Genomic DNA, 22,001 nt, shown 5'->3' with positions numbered 1-22,001 from the left:
TAGAGTAGTGGCTGGAGAGTTGCCCTTAAAGTCAGGAAGACCTGGATTCAAGCTTCTATCTTTTAAATACTCTAGGACTTCAGGCAGGTCTCTTACTTCCAGGGCTGCAGACAGCTCTCCAAGGCTAAAAGGTAGAAAGAAGGTACATTAGTAGAGGAAATTTCCTCTTGAAAGTCTAGTTCCCTCCCTGTTAGGTTCTTACTAAGTGCCCGGCTAGCTCAGTCGGTAGAGCATGAGACTCTTAATCTCAGGGTCATGGGTTCAAGCCCCACATTGGGCACCAATTTGTAATGTGCTGTTGTCTCTAGAAGCTGCCGATCGCCCTCTGGGAGGAGATCTGCTGTGTCAACTCAGATCTCTCGGACGCTCGTCCAGATGAAAAAACTCTTTTCCTCCAGAGCTGCCATCTTTTATCCTCCCAGAGAATGGGCGTGGGATAATGCAAGGGCTTCTGGGAAGAATTACTTCAACCAATGAACTTGCTCCTCCTAAGCATGCAAGCTCTTCCCCAGGAATTCACAAGCAAAACTCCCAGTAAAGGCCGGAATTAGAGAATTGTCAAGTACCCACTTAGCACTTAGTAAGAACCTAACACCTCCCTAACTATACTTTTCAGATTCATTGTTTCTGGTAATATCTTCATGTATCAGTTTGCTTCGACATTTCTCACAAGCTGGGCATCCACTTTGTTTCCAATTTTTTGACACCACAAAAAGTCTTGTAAGGATTTGGGACTATGTAGCACTTTAATTTTTATCTTTGACTTCTGTGGTATGTCTCATGATTAAAAGGATCTTAAAACCATGGGCATTTTTTAGTCATTTTCTTAACATAACCCGACATTTCCTTTCTAGAATGGCTGGGCCCCAATTCTTAGCTCTACTAAACCCGGCATTTTTGCCCTGGTCCCTTTGATTGTTTCTCATCATTCGCCATCTGTGCCAATTTGCTGAGTTGGGAAATGAAAACCTTAAAATTTTGATTTACATTTATTTTTTCTTATCTTTAGTGACCTAAAGCAATCTTTCATGTGATAGCACAAAACTTGTCATTCTTTTGGGTACTGTTTGTCTATATAGTCTGACAATTTATACACTGGGATGTATGACTCTTGACTTCATATATTGGATGTTTTCCTATATATCCTAGAAATCAGGTTCTTATTAGAGATATTTGATGCAACAAGTTCCTGTGTACAGCTGACAACTTTCTTTTTCATCCCAGTTTACATTGATTTTATTCATGCCAAAGATTTTTTTAAATTTTAAGCGGCTGAAGTAATGCGCTTTATCTTTTGTGATCATCCTTTTTCCCTATTCATAACTATAAAATGGCATTTTAAATTTTTTTCTGTTTTTTTTTTAATGTGACCTTTAATAAATAAGTTACTTGCCCATTTTTAGGCTATCAAGGGGTACAATAGGAGGCCTCAATTAGCCAGAAACTCTAGGGCAGGTCAGTGTATTTGGTTAACTGCTTTCCATCCATGTGGCTGCTAAACAGCTTTGGTTTTGGTTTAATGATTTAGTAAAAAGGCAACATTGAATGATAATATATATAGCCACTAAATTCTTCATGGTTATTAACACATAAAACTCTTCATTGGGATGCATTGACTTAGTGTAAAGAGAGTTCCTTTGTCTTAGAAAGAAATGCATCCTGAGCCAATTTAGTGAAGCAGATGTTAGGAAAACTCCTTAAAATGAAAATGGTTGATTCCAACAACAACAACAAAAAAAATCAAACCTTTAATGGAATCTTTAAATTGTTTTTCATTTTTGTCAAATATCTTATTTCTAGTAAAAAAAAAATAGGATTTAGCAATCATAGTTTTGCAAAGTATTTTTAAATTAGTTCATTTTATATAACAATTTTGTGAGTTAGGGGTTATGATAGCCATTTTACGAATGAGGAAACTGAGGCATAGAGGGTCACACAGCCTAAGGAGGAGGAGAATTTGAATTTGGATCTTTTTTACTTTAAATTGATGGTTCTATGAACTGAATCATCCAGTTGCCCCTAGGGAAAAAACGTCATTTGAAGGCTCACCTCTAAGTGGTACAATAGATTGGAACTAAGAACTCATTTCATATATTCAAATCCAGCCTCAGACACTAGTTATATGACCCTGGGCAAGTTACTTACCCTTGTTTGCATCAGTTCCTCATCTGTAAAAATAAAGTGGAGAAGGAAATTGAAGATCAATTAATTAAGATGCAAAGAGTAGCCTACAAACTGATGGAACTTGCCTCAGCACAGTGCCTGGCATACAGTCGGCACTTAATAAATGTTTATTGAATTTATCAAATTCTCTCTTTCAGCCTTTGTTACCTTATTGGATGGGGAGCAAGCCCAAAATGCCATCCAGACATTTCACCAATATTCTCTCCGTGGAAAAGAGATAACTGTACAGCTCCAGCCCACAGATGCTTTGCTCTGCATCACCAACCTGCCCCCTTCTTTTTACAATCGAAGAATTTGAGGAACTGGTTCGGACATTTGGCAACATCGAGAGGTGCTTTTTGGTGTACAATGAAACCCACAGGCCATTCCAAGGGCTATGGATTTGTGGAGTACATGAAAAAAGACTCTGCTGCAAAGGCGAGGTCAGAACTGTTGGGTAAACAATTAGGAGGATTCACTCTCTTTGCACAGTGGATGGATGTGAATCAGCTGGCCACCGATCTCATTCATTCTAAGTGCCTATGCATCGATAAACTCCCCAGGGACTTCACAGACTCCCAAGAGCTCTTGCAAATTTTCTCCTCTAGTCATAAGCCTGTATTTGCTCAGGTAGGTACCTTTCTGAGATCCTTGGTTTGAAAGCCGTCTCCAGTATGGAGAGAGACTTGGCCATCAATGGTAGACACACACAGTTCAATCTTTGGGAATAATAACACTTGTGATTTCAGACTTTTTTCTGCTCCTTCCTTAGGCTGTAGTTGAAGACACTTGCCTCTGTGGCATTTGAAAAGGGATTTCTTCTCCTATTATCCATGAGAGAAATTTGCCTTTTAAATAATTTAAATATGCCCTCAGCAAATCTATTTGAACAAAGTTTATCAATAAAGCTCTGGAGTAATGGAAATTGTTGATCCCATGGAAAAATTAAACCTCTGTTTGTCATGGGAGGTTTGATAAATAGCTAACTTGAAAAACTCGGAAAAATATTTTCTTATTTTTGTCAAATAACATAATTCTAGTAAATAAGTAAGAAATTTGCACTAGATATCCTTTCTGCTAGGATTTAAGAACACCCTCACCAAGCTATCTCAGGCTTCAAATTGATGGCCAAGCAATTAGTTCTTTTGGGATGTTTATTTTTTAATGTTACCCTATAGTAGTATTATAAGCATATGTAATTTCCTCAGTGTAGGCACTTGCCTGGAATATAACTTATTAGGTTACATTCCTAAATGCACCTTTAAGTGTTCTTGTGGTAAAAATTATTTAACCCACCTGAAGTTAAATTGATGATGATCCCCTTTTAATTTTCTTAGCCTGGTTCTAAGACAATATTACTAGTCCATAACTGATCACTTATTAGCATGGTAGGATCTACCCTGCACCCCACTGTCCTAACTTTGAGAACTGAGTTACCTGAATACTCCAGTGAAACATTGGAGTAAGACTGATAAAAGTTCATGACATAAAAATAAGAAATCGCAAAACATCCCCAAAGTAAATGCACTTTTGACTTAACAGACATCTATCTAACAAACATGTAATAAATATCCATATACAAGAATTCCTTCCTTCCTTCCTTCCTTCCTTCCTTCCTTCCTTCCTTCCTTCCTTCCTTCCTTCCTTCCTTCCTTCCTTCCTTCCTTCTTTCCTTCCTTCCTTCCTTCCTTCCTATCCTCTTTCCTTCCTTCCTTCCTTCTCATCCTCTTTCCTTCCCTCCTTCCTTCTCTCCTGCCTTCCTTCTTACTCTCCTTCCTTTCCTCCTTCTTTTCTTCCTTCCTTCCTTCCCTCCTTCCTTACTTTCTGCCTCCCCTCTTTCCTGCTTTCCTTTCTTCTTTCCTCCCTCCCTTCCTTCCTTGCTTTCTTTCTTCCTTCTTTCTTCCCCTTCCTCTCTCCTTCTACATCTGAACTTAAGTTATAGAGATCCAAATGACAATATTCCCTCTACCAATGAAGTCATCACCCACTCTGTGACTTATAGACAGCCCCCTGAGACACAAAAAAGTGCCCAGAGTCCAAAAGTAAATATGTGTCAAAGTGCATTTTGAACCAACATCTTAACTTCATCTCTCTTGTTGACTTGCCTTTGTTTCTCCTTGATTAGCACACAGTAGGTGCTTAATAAATGGTTGTTGATTGATTGATGCACACTACCATGCTATCTATGCAATGGATATACTAGAGATCACTTTAGAAGAAAAAAAAAAAAAAGAACAACAAGATTTATGACATCCTCTTCCTTTCCATGACATCAATTTTAGCAATACAGAAGCACAAGGGCATCTGAGCCCTTCTTCAGCATGGGGAATAAGGATTCATTCTTATCAGATTAAAATGACATTTTGAGACATTTAACAAAATAATTAAAAATATAATAGAACCTAGGTAATGTTAATATGTTGTCAATTGTGCAACCCACAGATCTTTATGTACATTTAATGACTCCCCGTTTCTATTTGAATTTGACACCCTGGTTTATAGAATCATTTCCTCATCACTGGAAGTAGGCACAGCTAGATGGTATGGTAGATGGAGCCCCCGCCCTGCAGGAGGCCCTGAGTTCAAATCCATTGTCAGACATTTGACACTAATTGTGTGACCCTAGGCAAGTCATCCTACCCTGATTATCTTACACAAAAAAAAAAGAAAAAAAAATAAAGTTGATTTACTATATTTTTGAGTATTGATAGTCTGATAGGCACTTTTAAGAAGGGAAGTGGGGCATCTAGGTGGCGCAGTGAATAGAGCGTCAGCCCTGAAGTCAGGGGGGACTTGAGTTCAAATGTAGCCTCAGACACTTAACACTTCCTAGCTGTGTGACTCTGGGTAACTTAACCCCAATTGCCTCAGGGAAAAAAAAAAGAATAGAAGTAGCCCAACTAAACTTCTTAAGACTGATGTGCAATTCTTGAAATGAAAGTAAAGAAAAACAACCCTGCACTAGTCATTATTTGGACGCTATGATTATGCTTTTGGAAAGACCTAAAATGGTATTACAACATAGACACATGTGAATGATGAAGGTGATGATAGAGATAACTAGCGTTTATAGGATATTTTATAAACACTTTACACATGTTATCTTGTTTAATTTCCCCGGCAGTCCTGTGAGATAAATGCTCTCATTATCCCCACTTCACAAATGAGAAAACTGAAGCCGAGAGAGCTTGACTTGTCCAGGACCAGCCAGTTGGCAGTTATCTCAGGCAGGATTCAAATTCAGGTCTTGCTCCCTCCAAATCCAGACCTTCCCTGAGAGACCAACTGGCTGCCTATGGGTATTTTTCCCTACTGCACAGCCTTAGAGGTGAAAGGAGCCTCATTAGCCATCTAGTCATACCTGGAAAAATCCCTTCTAGCACATAGAGAATCAGTGGTGATCTAGTCTTTCTCTCAAATGAAATTATATTTGAAAAGTGCTTAGCATGGTTCCTGTCACTAGATAGCATTTAATTTGTTTCCTTCCCCCTGCCCTGTGCTTATACACCTCTAATGATGGTGGAAGTCCCTACTCCCCAAAGCAGACCCTAAATAGTCATTAGGAAGGACATTTTCTTTTCTACAGATGTATATTTTCTTCTGCATCTTCCATCTCTTGTTCTCCATGAAAATCTCCCACATCTACTCAGCCCAAACAATTCTTATGCATGTTTTTGTTTTTTTTTTTCAAGGATGTCAGAAATCCAGACCAATATGGTGGGGGCCTTTTTGGTGTTTTTGTGTCCTTGAGGCACCCGTTTGTCACTCTACTCTCCCATTCTCCAGAGGGTATCTCCCCTTCTGGTCACATATAGTCTTTAGAGCAAGTTACAGGTACCCCATTACCCACAATGACTTGCTTAGCCGATCAGCCTCATAACCTACAATCAGTGGTCCTTGAAAAATGTAAAAATATCTTTCAGACTAGATGTATTTTATAAACAAATATTTCCAAGCTGTTCTGAGTTACCTCTTTGCAAATGAAATGTGTGTTCCATCAGTTGGCACAGGATGAAGGGAACTATGCAGGCGGGTTTGCAGTAGTTGAATACGACACTGCAGAACACGCTGAGGAGGTTCAGCAGGTGGCTGACGGGATGACCATCAAAGGAAATGAAGTCCAGGTGTCCTTCTGCGCCCCTGGAACATCTGGACGAAGTACTTTAGCAGCGCTGATCGCCGCACAAAGAATGGTAAGGAATGCTGCATTTGAAAATCCGGAGAAGTTCTCGGAAATGAAACAGTTGCTTCATGTAGATCCCAATGTCGCTCATTGGATGCCTGTCTCAGTTCTCTTTATCCAAGACCAGTGAGGATTGTGTTTTCTTATTCATTCATTTTATTGATTGAACAACAACAATAGTAATAGTTAGAGAACATCTTAATTATACAGCACTTTAAAGTTTGTAGAGGACTTTACATATGTTATAAACAATACTAAGAAGTAGATACTATTATTATCTCATATTATATATAGATGGAAATAAATATATGTAGAAGATAGATAGATAGATGATAGATAGATAGATAGATAGATAGATAGATAGATAGATAGATAGATAGATATCTTCTACATATATTTCCATCTATAGAGATGGAAACTGAATCTGGGAAAAATTAAATGGCTAGGAATCATCTAAGGATCATATGGCTAGGAAGCATCTAAGGCAGTATTCTAGCTCAGATCTTCTTAGTCCAAGTCGAGGACTATCCACTATGACAAACTGCCCCTCCAATTTGCTTTCTGTCACAAGCTTTGGAAGAAGTGCTTTTAGCAGGGAAAATAAGTAATTGACTAACAGTTCCCTACATCAAACCAGAAACCATTGCAGTGGAAGGAAGATATCGGTTCCTTATGTATTTGCAGTTTCCCGTCCCTTCCTGGCAGAATTCTGGAACACATGATGAAGGGGATAGTTTGTGAACATTTAGAAAGGGGAGTGATTATCAGAGAGAGCTGGGGTGCCTTCAGCAAGGGCAAGTCTCACCAGACTAACAGGTCCTTCAATATCGGTCAGGGAAAATGTTAGTTCTTTCAGCAAGGCAATTGACAGTTTCTCCTGGATTGCTCAGAGTTAAAATGGAGCTGTACAGAAAAATGTATTTGGATGTCCCTGAATGAACAGACCCAGAGAGAGGCCATTCATGGGTCATTGTCCATCTGGAGTCCAGACCTTATCACAACCAGAATAATTACGGTGTTTTGTTCAAGACCATTCGGGTCAGAAAAGGCATTTGTAATGTCCAGAGAAGGGCAGCTGGGAGTATGAATTTGTGCAATATGAAGGTCTAATAATAGAATTAAGTATGTTTAATCCGAAGAAGATAAGGCTTGGGAGCAAGAGAGGCCATGATAGTTGTCTTCAGTTACATGAAAAGATGTCCTGTGGAAGAGAGATGAGACTTCTGCCACTTGGCGCCATAGGCCGGCTCTGGGAGCAGTGGGTGAATGCTGTAAAGAGGTCCCTAGCCATCCAGAAGTCCCTAGAAAAGTGTTCTGGGTTCCCCCTCTGTAGCTGTCTTCAAGTAGAGTCCACATGACTTTTGCCCTCATTGGGGGAACTTAGTGAGAATCCTTGCTCAGAAACAATGTGAACTAGATGCCCCCCAAGGTACTTCCCTCTTTACACTGAGCTGCTGAAATTCTGTGACCCCAGACTTATTATCACTGGGGGATTCTTTCATGTCCAGGAAATCTGTTTCTAATCTATCATTCTGATTTCTTTTATACCTCTGTCATTTTTAACATGAGTTAAAATGAGTTTTATGATGAGAGGATCCATTAAATTGGTAATACCACAAAAGTTTTATACTTGATTTATCTTGTGATGGTCTTGAAATGTTTTTTAGTCCCATAGGACTATAGTTCAAAAATATTGTTACCTTTAAAATGAGTTTGAATTTTATAGCCATTGATTGCTATAAATAAGCCTCTTTTGAATGTAAATATGGAAGATTTAATTTGTAAATTTAGACATATGATTATTCTCCAAATGAGGATTAAACAAATGATGTCTTTTGCATTTGTCTTGGTTCTAATGTTGCTTCTTTCTGTATTCGTTTAAGATGCGCAATAATCGAAAGGGTTTACTTCCAGAGCCAAATCCAGTTCAGATTATGAAGAGTTTAAACAACCCCGCCATGTTGCAGGTTTTGCTGCAACCACAGTTACATGGACACGCTGGTAAGCAGGTGGACGTAGCTGTTAAAAATATCTTGTTTTCCAAATTTGGAAATAATGTTAACTTTGGTACTCTGATGAGAAAAACATTTGTAAGCCTCTGTTTAAAATACCATTAAAATAAGTAAACGTTAGAAATCGCTAAGTATTGAAGAAACGCACAGAATCTCAAAATTCTGGGTTGGAAGGGACTTCAGTGGCCATCCACTTCAATTCTTACACATTGAAAAATCTTCTCTACAAAATACTCAACAAGGAGTCTTTCCTCCTGTGCTTGTAGACCACCCTTGAAAAGGAACCCACCCTCCCCATGCCCTCTCCTGGCACCTCATTTCATTTTTGGACCCTTCCAATTATTAAGGGTATCGCCACACCTTTAGGTACCATGGGGACTCGATTTCCATGGCGAGGGTGGAGAATCGAAGGCTCTCGTGGGCGATGGTAGAAGGGGGGTCATCACAGGATCCATTAGCGCTAAGCTAGTGATAAAGAACTGCGACGGGTTTTCGTAGGGCAGAATCGACCTGTGACTTGATGAAAGTAGTTAGCTTGTTGAAGGCCCAGGGGCCGAAGGAGAGAAGCAGCAAAACACCTACAAGGGGCCCTAAAAGACTGGCTTCACTCTGAAGCCTAAATCTTTGTAATGTCTGGCCATCAATTCTCCCTTGGGACGGAGCAGAGGAAACCTAATCCCTTTTCCTTTCAATACTCTTAAGATCCTGCCCTCCCCAAGTCTTCTCTTCACCAGGCTAAACATCCTCCCAGCTCCTTCCACTGGTTCTCATGTGGCAGAAACTCTAGACCCTTCCCCATCCTGTCTCTTCTGGATCTGGCCCCGTGTGCCTTCGGTCCCTCCTTACCCGCACAGTCTTTCCGAGACCGCGACATCAGCTCCTCGGGCTCCTTACGCTACACTTCATCCAATAAATTACGAGTCTCTCTCCCAATAGTCTAAGATTATATTGTCTTTTTTGCTAGCTATCTGTAGCACTTTTTGCTCCTTTACTACAAATGGCGACTCAGGTGGATACATGGGTATGCACATAGATATATAGATTTAAAACATAGAGACAGATTTAGCATTATTAAATGTATACCATATTCCAGGCTAATCACCGGAGATACAAATACAAGGAAGCGAGACATAGCCTTCCCTTAAGAAACTTACATTCTAATGAAAGAAGAGAACCCAAAGGGGAGCAGGTCTGTGGGGAATGGCAGGAATGGGGAAGAAAGGAGGTCAGTGACTTTGTTAAAGACCCAGATTTCTCTTAAAAACCCAGATTTTTTTCAGATGATCTGTTGTCGTCAGAACTGCTCCATCTTATTTATAAAGCTGGGTTTTGGACCCCAATTGTAAGATTTTACAGTTGTCAAATTGCAACTTCTTGGATGAAGTGAAGTATTCTAATCTATCGAGATCTCTTTGGACTCAGTTGTGCAGAGTGTTGTGAGCTCTCCCACCCAAGCCCACCCAGCTTTGGGTCATCTGTGTATCTGTTCTATTCACTGTCAGCATCTGGTGGTAAACTCCCCAAATACCCCATGTCCAGATCCCCTGGGCCCTACACTGTTTCTAAGATGATCCCAGGACCTTTTACGACTATCCCTTGGATATGTCCATTCATAAAGTTCTAATCAGCCTAATTGTATGATCATTCAACCTATATCTTTCTTCCCAACCAGAAGTTTTCATTGAAGTGTTTGCTAAAACTTAAATAAACTCTAGCATCCCCATATCTACCCGCTTAACAATGCCATTAACAAAGAAAATGAGGTTAGTCTGGATTTAATATTCACAATGAAGCCTTGGCGGATTTTCCCAGTCATCGCCTCCTTTTCTAAGTGACTGCTGACTGTCCTTTTAGGAATAGGGTCTAGTTTGGGGCTAAGAATTGAAGTCAAGCTCACTGACTTTAAATCTGACTGTCCTTTTAGGATAGGATCTAGTTTAGGGCTAAGAATTGAAGTCAAGCTCACTGACCTTAAATCTGACTGTCCTTTTAAGGATAGGATCTAGTTTAGGGCTAAGAATTGAAGTCAAGCTCACTGACCTTAAGTCTGCAGCCTGCCTTCTCCTCCTCTTTCTGATCCTTAAGGGATTTTGTGCTTTTCCAGCTCTTTCATACCTCCTGGTCTCTATTCTCTTAACGACTCAGCCATCACACCTGCCACTGCTTTTGATCTGGAGCACAATTTTGCTTTCCCATCTCCTTCTTTTGGGGAGAGGGGAATAGGTATCAGTGCTTTCACCCACATCTCCCCCAGAACCAGACTTCCATGAAGCTTCCTGGCCATCCCTAGGCTTTGCAGCCAATCCTCTGACATCCCATCTGATTCCCAATTCTGCCCCCCCCCCATGTTTATGTTGTCTTCCCCTATTAGAATGGAAGCTCCTCGAGAGCAGGGGCTATCTATTTCATTTTTGTATTTGCATTCTCCAGTGATTGATACAGTCCTTTTAATTCATTCATTCATTCACTCGTTCATTATTTTTGTTCCATTCCTTCCGTTCCCAAGATCATTCTCATTGCCAAAGAAAATCAGAATGTAATAGCCATTAGCTATCACTGCCCTGTGTATAATCTTTGATCTTCTTTGATCTTTCCCTTTTCTTCCTATTGCTATTTTCTTCACTGATTTCTGCTCATTTTGACCTTTAACACGCAGCATTCTTCTTATAGGACCAAACCACACATTCATAGTTATCCTTTTTCCCCTCCCTTGCTTCCATCTTTTTACATGAATCTTTTTTTGTTTTTTTAAACGAGTTGGTTTTCTCTGCCCAACAGATGGGCGAGACTCTACCATGATGCTTTGGAGGGATCCTAACTGGGGTGCACTTCCTACAGTGTGGAGGCGGAATACTTTTTTGCGTTCAATAAGTATCAAACCATAAAGATAATTCTTGCAGTTGATATATGTTTAGCCAGCTGATAATGATTAACAGCAGAATGTTACTCATTTACTTTCACAGAGGTCAGAAGCTGGCTACGCCTTCTCTTTGTGAACTTGCAGATCTGCTTCCTCTTTCATTGTCATCAAAAGGCATTCTGTCCCCATCAAAGCGGCGATGCTGTCTAACAACATTAGTCAGTCTTTACTAAGTGCAGCTTTGTCTTCATGTGGGGCCAGCAGGCAGCGAAGGAACTATTTGTTCTCAGAGTTTGTGAGTGAGGTCAGTTGTCTGGAACAGGGAACGCACTTTCCTCTCCGGCCGTTGTTATAAATAGTGGGGGCCGAAGTTCCCGATCTGACTCTCAAAAACCTCTTTAACCCCTTTGGCAGCACAAGTAAAATCTGTGCCCCTGATGCTCTTGAAGCAAGCCTCCAAGGGCAGGAGTGTTCCTGGAGGAAATACACGTATACACCGCTCCCTCCACTGCAGCCCCTCAGCTACTCCGCTAGGTGGGGAGTGGATCTGGAGCTCTTTTTAGCCTTTGGCCTCTAGGGGAAAGATCGCAGGCTTGGGAATTTTGAAAAACACAATTTTACATCATCAGGGTTAAAGAAAAAAAATGCAAGGTAGACCAGGATTGGGGACTCTAGAGGATTATGGGTAAAGAGACAGTTCTTGGGGCTGTGGCCATGGTTGTGTATAGAAACAAGGTAATTTTCAGGTACCGAGACGTTCACAAATTTGAATTTGTAACTTGGGAATGTTCTCTATTTTTGAATGCTGATGAGCACACAGTAAGTACATCACACTACATTTGCTGCGTTAGATTGAATCAAGTTCAGAGCTTTGGGAGGGGAAGTGGGATCCTGTGATCCTCAGAATTGAAAGGAGCCTCAAAAGTCACCATAGATGGGGGGCAGCTAGGTGGCGCAGTGGATAGAGCACCAGCCTTGAATGCAGGAGGACCCGAGTTCAAATCTGGTCTCAGACACGTAACACTTCCTAGCTGTGTGACCCTGGGCAAGTCACTTAACCCCAGCCTCAGGAAAAAAAAAAAGTCACCATAGATTCAGACCAGGAGGGGTATTAGAAGTCATTGCATCCAAATCAGTTAGTTTACATTTGAGACAGCTTGAGGTCCAGAGAGATTGGGCCTAGGCTTGAGCCCTCCCAGCCACTGTGTGTCTGAGGCTGGATGTGAATTCAGGTTTTCCTAACTCCAGGCCTGGCGCTCCATCCCCTGCACCACCCTGCTGCCCCATGCTTCACATGGTTGGTACTTTTAATGCTAAGCAAACCAAATTCTGTTCACGTTCCACTTACTGTGGAACGTGTCCTTCCATGTACCTTCCATGTACCTTCCATCCATGTCCTTCCATGTACCTGCTCTGTGACTTGGGGGGACGTTCCTTTCCTCTTCTGTAAGTCAGGAGAGTTGGACTAGCTCTTTCCAACTCTCACAGTCTAACTGGAGAAAGGAAGTTGAAAGAAGAAAAGAAAAGAAAACATTCCACCATCAGGGTGACCTTTGGAAAGGTATCTGACTTCTGTATCTCAGTTTCCTTATTTGTAAAAGGAAGAGCGTGGACTCTTCTCCAAAGTCCCACTTCTGAATTATGAGGGTGTGCCCATTCTTTGCCCACTTGTCACTCCAATGACCCTTTTTGTTTTACAAACATTTTAGCATTTCATGAAGCTGAAATTTGCCATTTTCTTCCAGCAGTTCTTGGAGCTCCTCCCAGTTTATCCCATCTGGTGAACCCCTCCATCACCCCTGCATTTTTGCAGCTGAATAAAATACACCAGGTATGGTCCAGACCTGTGATCCCTTGGCCTAGGGATTCCTGGGCATTTCCTCTCCTCTCACCTGCCTTCTGACCAAGTCTGGGTAAGGTGGGGGCCCTGGAAGGGTGGAGTGGCACTCCACCAGAGTGTGATCGAGGCCTGACGTCAGGTCTTCCTAGTTCCAGCTTTCTCCTTCATATTCTTGCTCGCCACACCAAGTGTCTCAGAACTAAAGCGTATTTTAAGAAGTTTTTATTTGTCACCTCCCTAGTCATGAACAAAGGACAAAAACAACAATTTGCCATTAACTGCTAAAGTTCTCGGGAATTTTCAATTATACAATATTCAAAAATAAAATTATTTTTCTAAGATATATGACTTGGAAAAATATAATTTGGTTAATGACGTACTTCTTGATTGCTAGAAAGTCTGAAACAGCCTAGTCTTCAGCTTGTTGCTCATGCTTTGGCTCTGAGAAAGTAGGGAGGCAGGACAGCCAATTCTAAATGCTGCTTGTTTCCAGAGAGACTTTTACTCCAAATACATTATTGTTCCACAGCATCAAAAAGTATGATCATGTGCACACATTCTTAGAATTGGAGCAGTTGAAGAAGCAAAAATAATCCTAACTTGCAAAGCCGTACCCACATCTATTACCTTTATTCCTGAGAAGAACAGAATTTATACTCAAGTATGGCTACACAGCACACTGAAGCCTTTCGTTCCTGAGTAGTCTCAAGATCTCCCCATCAGCCACATCAGCCAGGTTAGAGCGTTCCTGTACCTCCTCTGAGTCATTTTGAGAAAGATTAGAACTTCAGTCCTCGGTTAAAGCTGAAGTTAAGCTGGAATTTCAATTAGGAGGCCAGTGGAAAAGTGATCAATCCCAGAGTGCCTCTCTACAGGACAGAAGGACTTGGGATTTTCTGTATTTAGCTGACGAAAGATCACTTTTTAGATAAATCCCAACATCACAGTCTTAGAGACTGGGCTAATAATTTCACTATGATGGGGAAGTCCTGAGTGAAGAAATTCCCTCTTCTGATGCAAGGTGGCCCTTCCTCTGTAACTTGTATTTTTAGAAAGATGCCTAAAACCTTCAGAGCTTAAGTGACTTGCTTAGGGTCTCTTAGTCTAATAAGTCTGAAATTGGATTTGAACTCAGTTCTTGACTCCAGACTCTATTCACTGGGAAACCCATTTATATTTTTACATTATTTTGCCTTTTTTTAAATTTTAAAAAATCATGTCTATTCAGTCAATCAATCGCTATGTATTTATTAAGCACCATTTGTGTGCCATACATTATGCTAAACACACCTTGAAATGTGTAGCCATGGCTCTGATGGTCCATGATTGCTCTAATCACTTATAGCTTTGGGGATGTTGATCAGCCAAGCTGGGAAAAAAAACCCAACCAACCCAGAGCTGGTTCTCATGCTAATAAATAAGGAAGCTCACATCTGAGTTCTAAGGTTCTTCATGCCTTTAAGAATATGGTGAACATTTTAATAATTGGAAAACTTTTGGGAAAATGCTCTCCGAATATTGGAGATGAGACATTTTAATTAGCCCCTAATATCTTTCCCATGAAATACTTCTTTGTATTTAATACAAGTAAATACAAACTTCATTTTATACAAATACAATTGCTTTTGTATTACAAATATCGCTGTTGTTTAATGCCGTTCACAAGATGATACGGCTTTTGATTGCCTAAATTCGGTTAGAACACAGAGCGATCCTATAGGATCACAAATCTGGAGGGACCCTAGTGCAGCCCTTTCATGAAAAGTTGTGATATATCCAAGAGTCCCACAGGTAGTGAGTTTTCCTCAAGTATTCTATTTTCTATGTGGGTAACATTTGGCACAGTGTGAGCCTCCCCTCCCCCAGAGTCATTGTGTTTACTTATCACACTTCCATGACCATTTGTCCCTTAGAACTGGAAGTCGGGGGCATCGGTAATAGCACTGGTTTTTGTGTGTGGAGCCATTCTCCGGCCTTCCCTCGTGCATCTTGTATTTTGGAAATGGAAATAAATTGTATTTTGGAAATGGACATAAGTACAATAATAATGATAAAGGATATAAAGATTTGGACATTTTGAGGAAAGTGTACTTTTATGTAAAATATGCACCGACCTGAAAAAGAACGGCATTAGGATGCAGTGGGAGTCGTACGACTCCGTTATTTCAGTTTCTTGGTGAGCATCACGTGTTGTGAGCGAATGTTTTTGTTATTAACTTTTCCCCATCATTTTTTAGCAGAATTCAGTTATGAGCAATACCTCTCGTTTATTGCTTCAGAATCTTTCTTATTTACAACTGGCCCAGCAGCAGCTGATGAAGATAGAGAATATTCATACAAACAGCGTAAGTGTAAGACTTAATTAAACCGTTCTGTTGAATGGACTTTGCCCTTTTTGCTCCTCAGTAGAGTTTACAAACAGGGCTGCAGCAGAGGCTGCCCAGAGGCCCAAAGCTACTGCTCATTGTGGGAGCCTGTTCTGTTTCTACCCTGGGCTCCCCTTTCCACTCCTCCTCCACTCCACCCCCCAGGATCCATATAACGGCACTCTCCTCCAAACTCCCAAACTCAAGTGATCCACCATCTGTGGCCTTCCCTGTAGCAAGAATTCCAGACGTATTAACCGCCCCCCCTTCCCAGCCCAGTGTGGTTCTATTTTTACCTAATTTAAAATTGCTGTGAGGAGGAGGAGAAGTACTTAAACAATTTCTCTTTTTTATAGAAACCTGGATTACTGGGTGAAGCCCCTGCCATGGTCCTTCAGACGGCACTAGGAGCTGGGCCGGCAGCATCACTCAAGTCAGAGTTGGGGCCCCGGGGAGAAGAACATAAAAGTAAATGACGTCTCTTTCCATACCTTTGTTTTTCCTGAAAAGCCAGGTGGGAGATTTAAAAAGTGACCCTCAGCTTCTTTTTCTTTAAGTGAGCTGGGAGTACAGTGGTAAACAGCCAGGAAACTTGAAATCAAATCCTCACAACCACGGGCAGGTTAACTTCTGCATGCCTCAGTTTCCTTGCCTGTAACATGGGGAATGATCTTTTCACCTACATCATAGACTTATTGTGAGGCTCAAATGAAATGTTATATGGGCTGTTCTGTAAAGTTTAAGAAGTTCTGAAAATGCCCTCTGATTATCTGGTTTTAGAGGAACACCAAACCGTAAAATTCTTTATGTTAAAAATATTATTAAGTTTCATCTTGAGGCAGGGGGTTGATTACAGAGGTATTGGGGTTTTTGAGGGTACTTATTTTCATGACAGGCAGTGTGATGATGCCTCAAAGTCACATTCTGGCTGTTAGTCACTGACAGCTGTACCAACTGTCGACTGCAGAATCTGTATTGATCAAGGACTCTCCCCACTGGGAGCTCCCTGACACCCGTGGAACCAAAGATTCATAATCACAACCTTTCCAGCTTATTTTGATGGCCAATTTTGAGACCCCTAAGGTCATCCCCATGACATAATGAGACATCAGAAGAGTAGGGATTGCCCTGTCCCTGCTGGATGACCTCCCTTTGGATGTCCCGTCAATATCTTAAACTGATCGAGATTCAAATGGAACCTTGTTCTCTTTCCCCCAGACTTCCCCCTCTTCTCAATCTCCCTCTTTCTTCATATCATTGGGTTCATAACCTCAAAGACAAATCTCATTTAATTCTCCTGAACTTCCTCCTTTCCATACAGAAACTCCCCATGCCTGTGTGCCTTTGCATAGACTGTCCCTTTGCAATTTCTCCTCTCTTCCGCCTCTTGGAATCCCTAGCTTTGTCTCTCCTTGGACGCCACTTTCTGTGCGATCCTCGGGATCCTCTTAGTTGGGACTGCCCTTCCCTGCCAAAAAGACTTTACTCATATGAGTGATGTGATTGATTTTTGCAAGTTCCTTTCAACAACAACAACAACAGCAATGAACTGAAACAACAACCACCACAACATCAAAAATACAAACCAGTGCAGCCCTTTATGATTGACAAAGTGCTTTGGAAAGTTCTCATTTGATCCTCATGATAGCTCTGGGAAGTAGGTGCTGGTATTATCCCTGTTACACCGGAGGAAACTGAGCCAGAAAGAGGTTAAATTACCCAGCACTGCACAGCTAGCAAGAGTCTAGGGTTAGGTTTGAACACAGAGCTAGTTTAGACCATCTAGGACTGTCTCAGGTCTGGAACCTCCCAGTGAGTAGCCTTCCACATCTGCTGAGATCACAGAGATGGCAGCCCAGCATCTAGGTATTTGCCTGGTATTCCTCAAGCACCCCTTATGTTCTCTTTCTCTCTCTAGTTTATTTACTAAAGTTTCCCCAGTAGAGGTCTAAGATTGGTTCATTCTTGTGTACTTAGCAGAATACTTAGTACACAGTGGGTATTTAATAAATATTTAAGAATGGATAGGAAATAGATGGAAGGAAAGAAGGAGGGAAGGAAGAAGGAAGGAAGAGAAAAGGAGGGAGGAAGTGAGAAAGGATGAAAAGGGAAAGAAGAGAAGGAGGGAAGGGGAAAAGAATAAAAAGAAGGAAGAGAGGAAGGAAGGGAAAGAAGGAGGAAGGAAGAGAAAAAAGAAGAAAGAGAAAGGAAGGAGGGAGGAAAGGAAAGAAAGTGACTCTTCTATAATATAAGCACAAGATGAATTTGAAGGGCTTCTATCATAAGTTAATAGCACTCAAAATCCTCCATTTGCTAAATATTTCTTGTAAAAGGCTGTCTGTTTTTCATTGATTTTTTTTCTCTCCTAATCCAACCGTACCCTTGACCTTCACTGCAGCAGGAGCAGGGATCTTGCCATTCCTTACAAATCAGCATGTGGTTGGCCAAGGTGGGCCGGGGCCAAGTACTTCTCAGGACAAACCATCGGCCACGTTGGGATCCACAGAAGGAACCGTCTCAGGACCTCAGACTTATCTTCCGGGCTTTACAAATCCTGCTGCTGGAACTCTGGGGATGGGTCAGCCCAGGCCACAGAATCAGCCCCAAAGCACCGAAGCAAGTTCAGGGGTAAGAAAATGGGGGGCAGCTGAAGAGATGGAAAAATTAGTTTTCCTCTTAATTATATTACATGAAATTAGTAAGAGTACATTACCTTTAGTTTAATGTGGATTGACTTATTAAAATTTCTTTATAATTATTTTGAATTTCAAAAGAAAATAATAATGCATTTGTTATGAAAAGGAGAAGCACCAAATACATAATTATATTAAACCGTATCTACAAGAATATTAATAATAATAGTAGCTATTATTTCTATCACAAGTTATCATTTCCAGAGAACATTAGCTAAATTACCTTATTTGTGAAGGTGCCATTATTATTTCCATTTTACAAATGAGGAAACTGAAACTATCAATTGCTTGTTTACTATTCATTTACTTTTCTTACGGAAATGATCTTCCATACATACACACACACACACACACACACACACACACACACACACACACATATATAGACTTTCCCTTTTGGAATGTTAGCTTCATCAGGGGAGAAATTATCTTGCATTTTAGATTTGTAACACTTAGTATAGCAGGGTGCCTAACTAAGGACTTATTTTTTTTCTTTTTTTCTTTTTTCTTTTTAATTAAGTGTCATATCTAGGGAAACAGGGCTACCAAGTGTCTGAAGAAAGATTCAGTCTCTGGTCTTCCTGATCATGAGCTCTGTCCTCCATCCCTTGCCCCATGTCAAAAGGTCGCAGGACTCAGCTGCTTCCTGTGGAAGTGAAGAGATAGAACACATAAGGGCCACAAAGTCTGGGACTATAGGGGGTTTGTTGGGAATCAGAGAGGGTTCCAAGGAGCACAAAGAAATTGCCCAAAAGATAGGCAAAAAAGGGTGGTGAGAAGGGCCTAGGTTGGCTAGGATGATGAATGTACATTTGGGGACAGTAAGGTCTGATTACCCCCAGGGCCAAAAGACTCTATGATCAAACTTGAGGAATCGGTATGATGGGAGCTAGGTTGGGCTGCCATGTTTTTTTGGTCAGGGCTTAAGGAATAGAGGCCCAACAGAGGTCACGTATCTCAGTGTTTAAGATATAATTGGGCATTCCAGTGTTTGTAGTGCCCCTATACAAAACCTCCCCCAAATTGGTTTTTGGCTCAGTGATAAAGCCTTGAACCCTCTGGGTAGAAAAAGGCCTATATTAATGTACTGTTGTTTTTGGTCCCAACTTGGGTCTTCTCAGTGTGGAGATTCTCTCCTCTGAGACACCTCAAGGATTCATCTTTAGCTTAGAGCCTTATCCCACTAAGAGATGAAATAACTTGCCTCATTCTTGCTAGATCAAAGGAGTGAACTCAGGTGTTCCTGACTCCATGCCATCCCTCTCTCCTCTGTCCCATAAGGTCTCTCTTAGATGGTTTCAATAAAAAGCTAGAGTCCAAATCAAGGGAGCCAGCAGTCCCCCCACATGCTTTCCCAGTTAGTTCAGAGTAGGCCTGTTTCCTGGTTCACATTGAAGAGGGACATGGTTAAGCGAGGCTTCAATGAGCTGAGGATGAACAAGATCAGAAGGAACTCTTCAAACTCAGTCATATAAAGAATTGCTCCAGAAGGCAACTTGCCGAGAGATCGCTTGGACTAAAAAAAAATGATGGTGGATTTCAGATATTTAAAGGAATAGCATGAGAAAAAGGGCCATTAACTCCAAAGGACTAAATTAGGGCCAGCACATAGACATTACAGGAAGGCGGATTCAAATCAGTATGTAAAAGAGCATTGTAATGACCATATTATTCATTGGAACAATTTGTCTTGAGTGGGTAGTGAGAGACAGCTCACTAGAAGTATTCGAGCCGAGTTTGGGGTTCCAGGCAAATTCTACTTCTTCTCTTTCTGTTTCTGTGACCCCAAGCAGGCTTGTTCTCTTACTGGGTCTCTAAAGCATCCTCATAAATAAATAACTTTTTTTTTTTTAATAGACTGTCTCTAAGAATCAGACTTCACTTTTGGGGGAACCACCGAAAGAAATCCGGCTGAGCACCAATCCATACTTGAACTTGGCGAGTGTATTGCCTGGGGTCTGTTTGCCAGGTAAGGAGAGAAGCTCTCTGGTTTGGCCTGTTTACGGTCCTTTGCAACATCGTCGGAAAGCTGTCTGGGCCATTCCCCATCCCCAGCGCTTCCTGTTCCCTGCACGTGGGCCAGCCAGAGCTTTAAGCACAGGTAGAATGTCTGTTTTTGTCATCAAAAGCATTTACTATTTGGAGCCATTACAAAAGCTCTGACCCCGGCGATGTAGGTCTTCCGACAAAAATCTTCTCAGCTCTCCAATAGAATTTTCCTTTGGAGGGAAAATATTTTTCATGTTATAAACATTTGCAGCCAAGATTCTCCAGTGTATCCTGCAACAGTGTGGTGGAAGATTAATGCCAGAGGGAAAATATGATGACCTTCTCCCCTCAGTTCCTATAAATATATAATAACACTACATTTAGCTGGACATCTGACTTATTTCAACCTCAGTTGGACAGATCAGAGCAGAAATGAGGCCAGCAGAGGGGGAGGATTAGGAATTAGCCTTGTCTGCTAAAGTAGTTGTCTCAAAAGCTCTTGCATGGTTTTTCCACCACAGAAGCCTGGGGTCCTTTATCAGTAATTTATTAACTCTACTTTAACATACAGTTTTAACATATTGGTCATCCGAGTTCTCCAACTTTAGCAAACAAACAAACAAACAAACAAAAAAAGGTTTGTCGGTGTACCAGTGACAGACCAAAATGACAGCTGAAGGAAGAGAGTTAATAAAAACCTTCTTGTGCTGTGGGGTGTACAATAGCTTATGATTTTAAGTCAGGAAAAAGGTAAATTATGTTTATGCGATCGGGGTAATTTATAGAAGAATTTCATTTTGAAATGGTGGAAATTTAAAATTTGAAACATACAGACTTGAGGTGTTACATTTCAATAGGGTTCCATTATTAGATAGTGCTAAATAAAGCCAGTTCTTCTATACTATAGGAAACAGAAGCAGATGCCATCTTGAGTTGTTTAAGGAGCCTTTCAGGAATAAAGAAGGGACAATCTCTTTGTCTTCTGCCCTGGTCAGACTTCATGAGTCCAAATCTGGACACAGAAGGGACACTGAGAAGTTGAGTAGGGCTTGAGGGATCTCCAAGATGATGAAGGGTTTGGGGTCCATATGAATCAGGCCAGGAACAGGAGGACAGAGGGTCACCGAAGATATGATGTCACATGGACTAGAGATTGGTATATTGCAGGGTGAGGAATCTAAGCAATGGGTGGGAGCTACTTTGAGGCTCATTTTGACCTGATATCAGGAAAAGCTCCATCCACACTAATAGGAGGTGTTCCAGAGTGGATTCAGAAGATGTGGTCCCTTCTCTTCCGGAGGTTTTCAGGCAGAACTGGACAACACTTTATCAGGGATTGATTTCATGTACACGTTGGGTTGGATGGCAGCTGGGATCCCTTCAGACTCTGATGTGTTGAGGCAAGTCTATGGTTACCTCACATTGGTAAATGGTGATCTGTGTCTGATTTAAAGATATGGTGACTATAGTAAGGTCGTGTCATTTTCCAGTAGGTTCCCAATGGGCTCAGTGTCAGGGTTGTGCTCTCGGCACTAACGCAAGCTTGTCACTTCTGCTTTCAGCCCCAGTTGCAGGTAAAGCCATGAGCGCTCTCCCCCAGACTGGAATCGCAAGCAACATACTGGACGCCATCTCTCAGGGAACCTCATCGCAACATGCATTGGAAAATTACATTAATTATTCTCAGCAATTTGGTGATTATTCACAGGTAAACAGCTGAAACCCGTTTCCCAATACTGGGAGAATCCAGGCCACTAGATTGATAAATATTTGTTGAGCTGCCCTCAAAGCCAGGGATACCTGGGTTCGAGTTGCTCCTTTAATAATATAACTTGGCTGTGTGACATTAGGCAAATCAATAACCTCTCAGGGTTATAGACACCTTTCTAAGACAA

The 22,001-nt window shown here is 41.2% G+C and overlaps 1 protein-coding gene across 1 annotated transcript in view; it reads left to right on the top strand.

Moving 5' to 3' along the window:
• The window catches only part of RAVER2 (ribonucleoprotein, PTB binding 2), a 90,963-nt gene that overhangs the window by 55,506 nt on the left and 13,456 nt on the right, over positions 1-22,001 (top strand). Inside the window, 11 exon segments of the mRNA XM_074265743.1 lie at positions 2,322-2,461; positions 2,463-2,540; positions 2,542-2,793; positions 6,165-6,356; positions 8,230-8,347; positions 12,964-13,049; positions 15,338-15,403; positions 15,781-15,892; positions 17,823-18,052; positions 19,975-20,086; positions 21,669-21,814. Of these exon segments, the coding sequence (XP_074121844.1) occupies positions 2,322-2,461; positions 2,463-2,540; positions 2,542-2,793; positions 6,165-6,356; positions 8,230-8,347; positions 12,964-13,049; positions 15,338-15,403; positions 15,781-15,892; positions 17,823-18,052; positions 19,975-20,086; positions 21,669-21,814 (1,532 nt within the window).

Source organism: Sminthopsis crassicaudata, chromosome 4, assembly GCF_048593235.1.
Source record: "Sminthopsis crassicaudata isolate SCR6 chromosome 4, ASM4859323v1, whole genome shotgun sequence".
NCBI classification, from domain to species: domain Eukaryota; kingdom Metazoa; phylum Chordata; class Mammalia; order Dasyuromorphia; family Dasyuridae; genus Sminthopsis; species Sminthopsis crassicaudata.
This window is presented reverse-complemented; position numbering and strand designations above follow the sequence as displayed.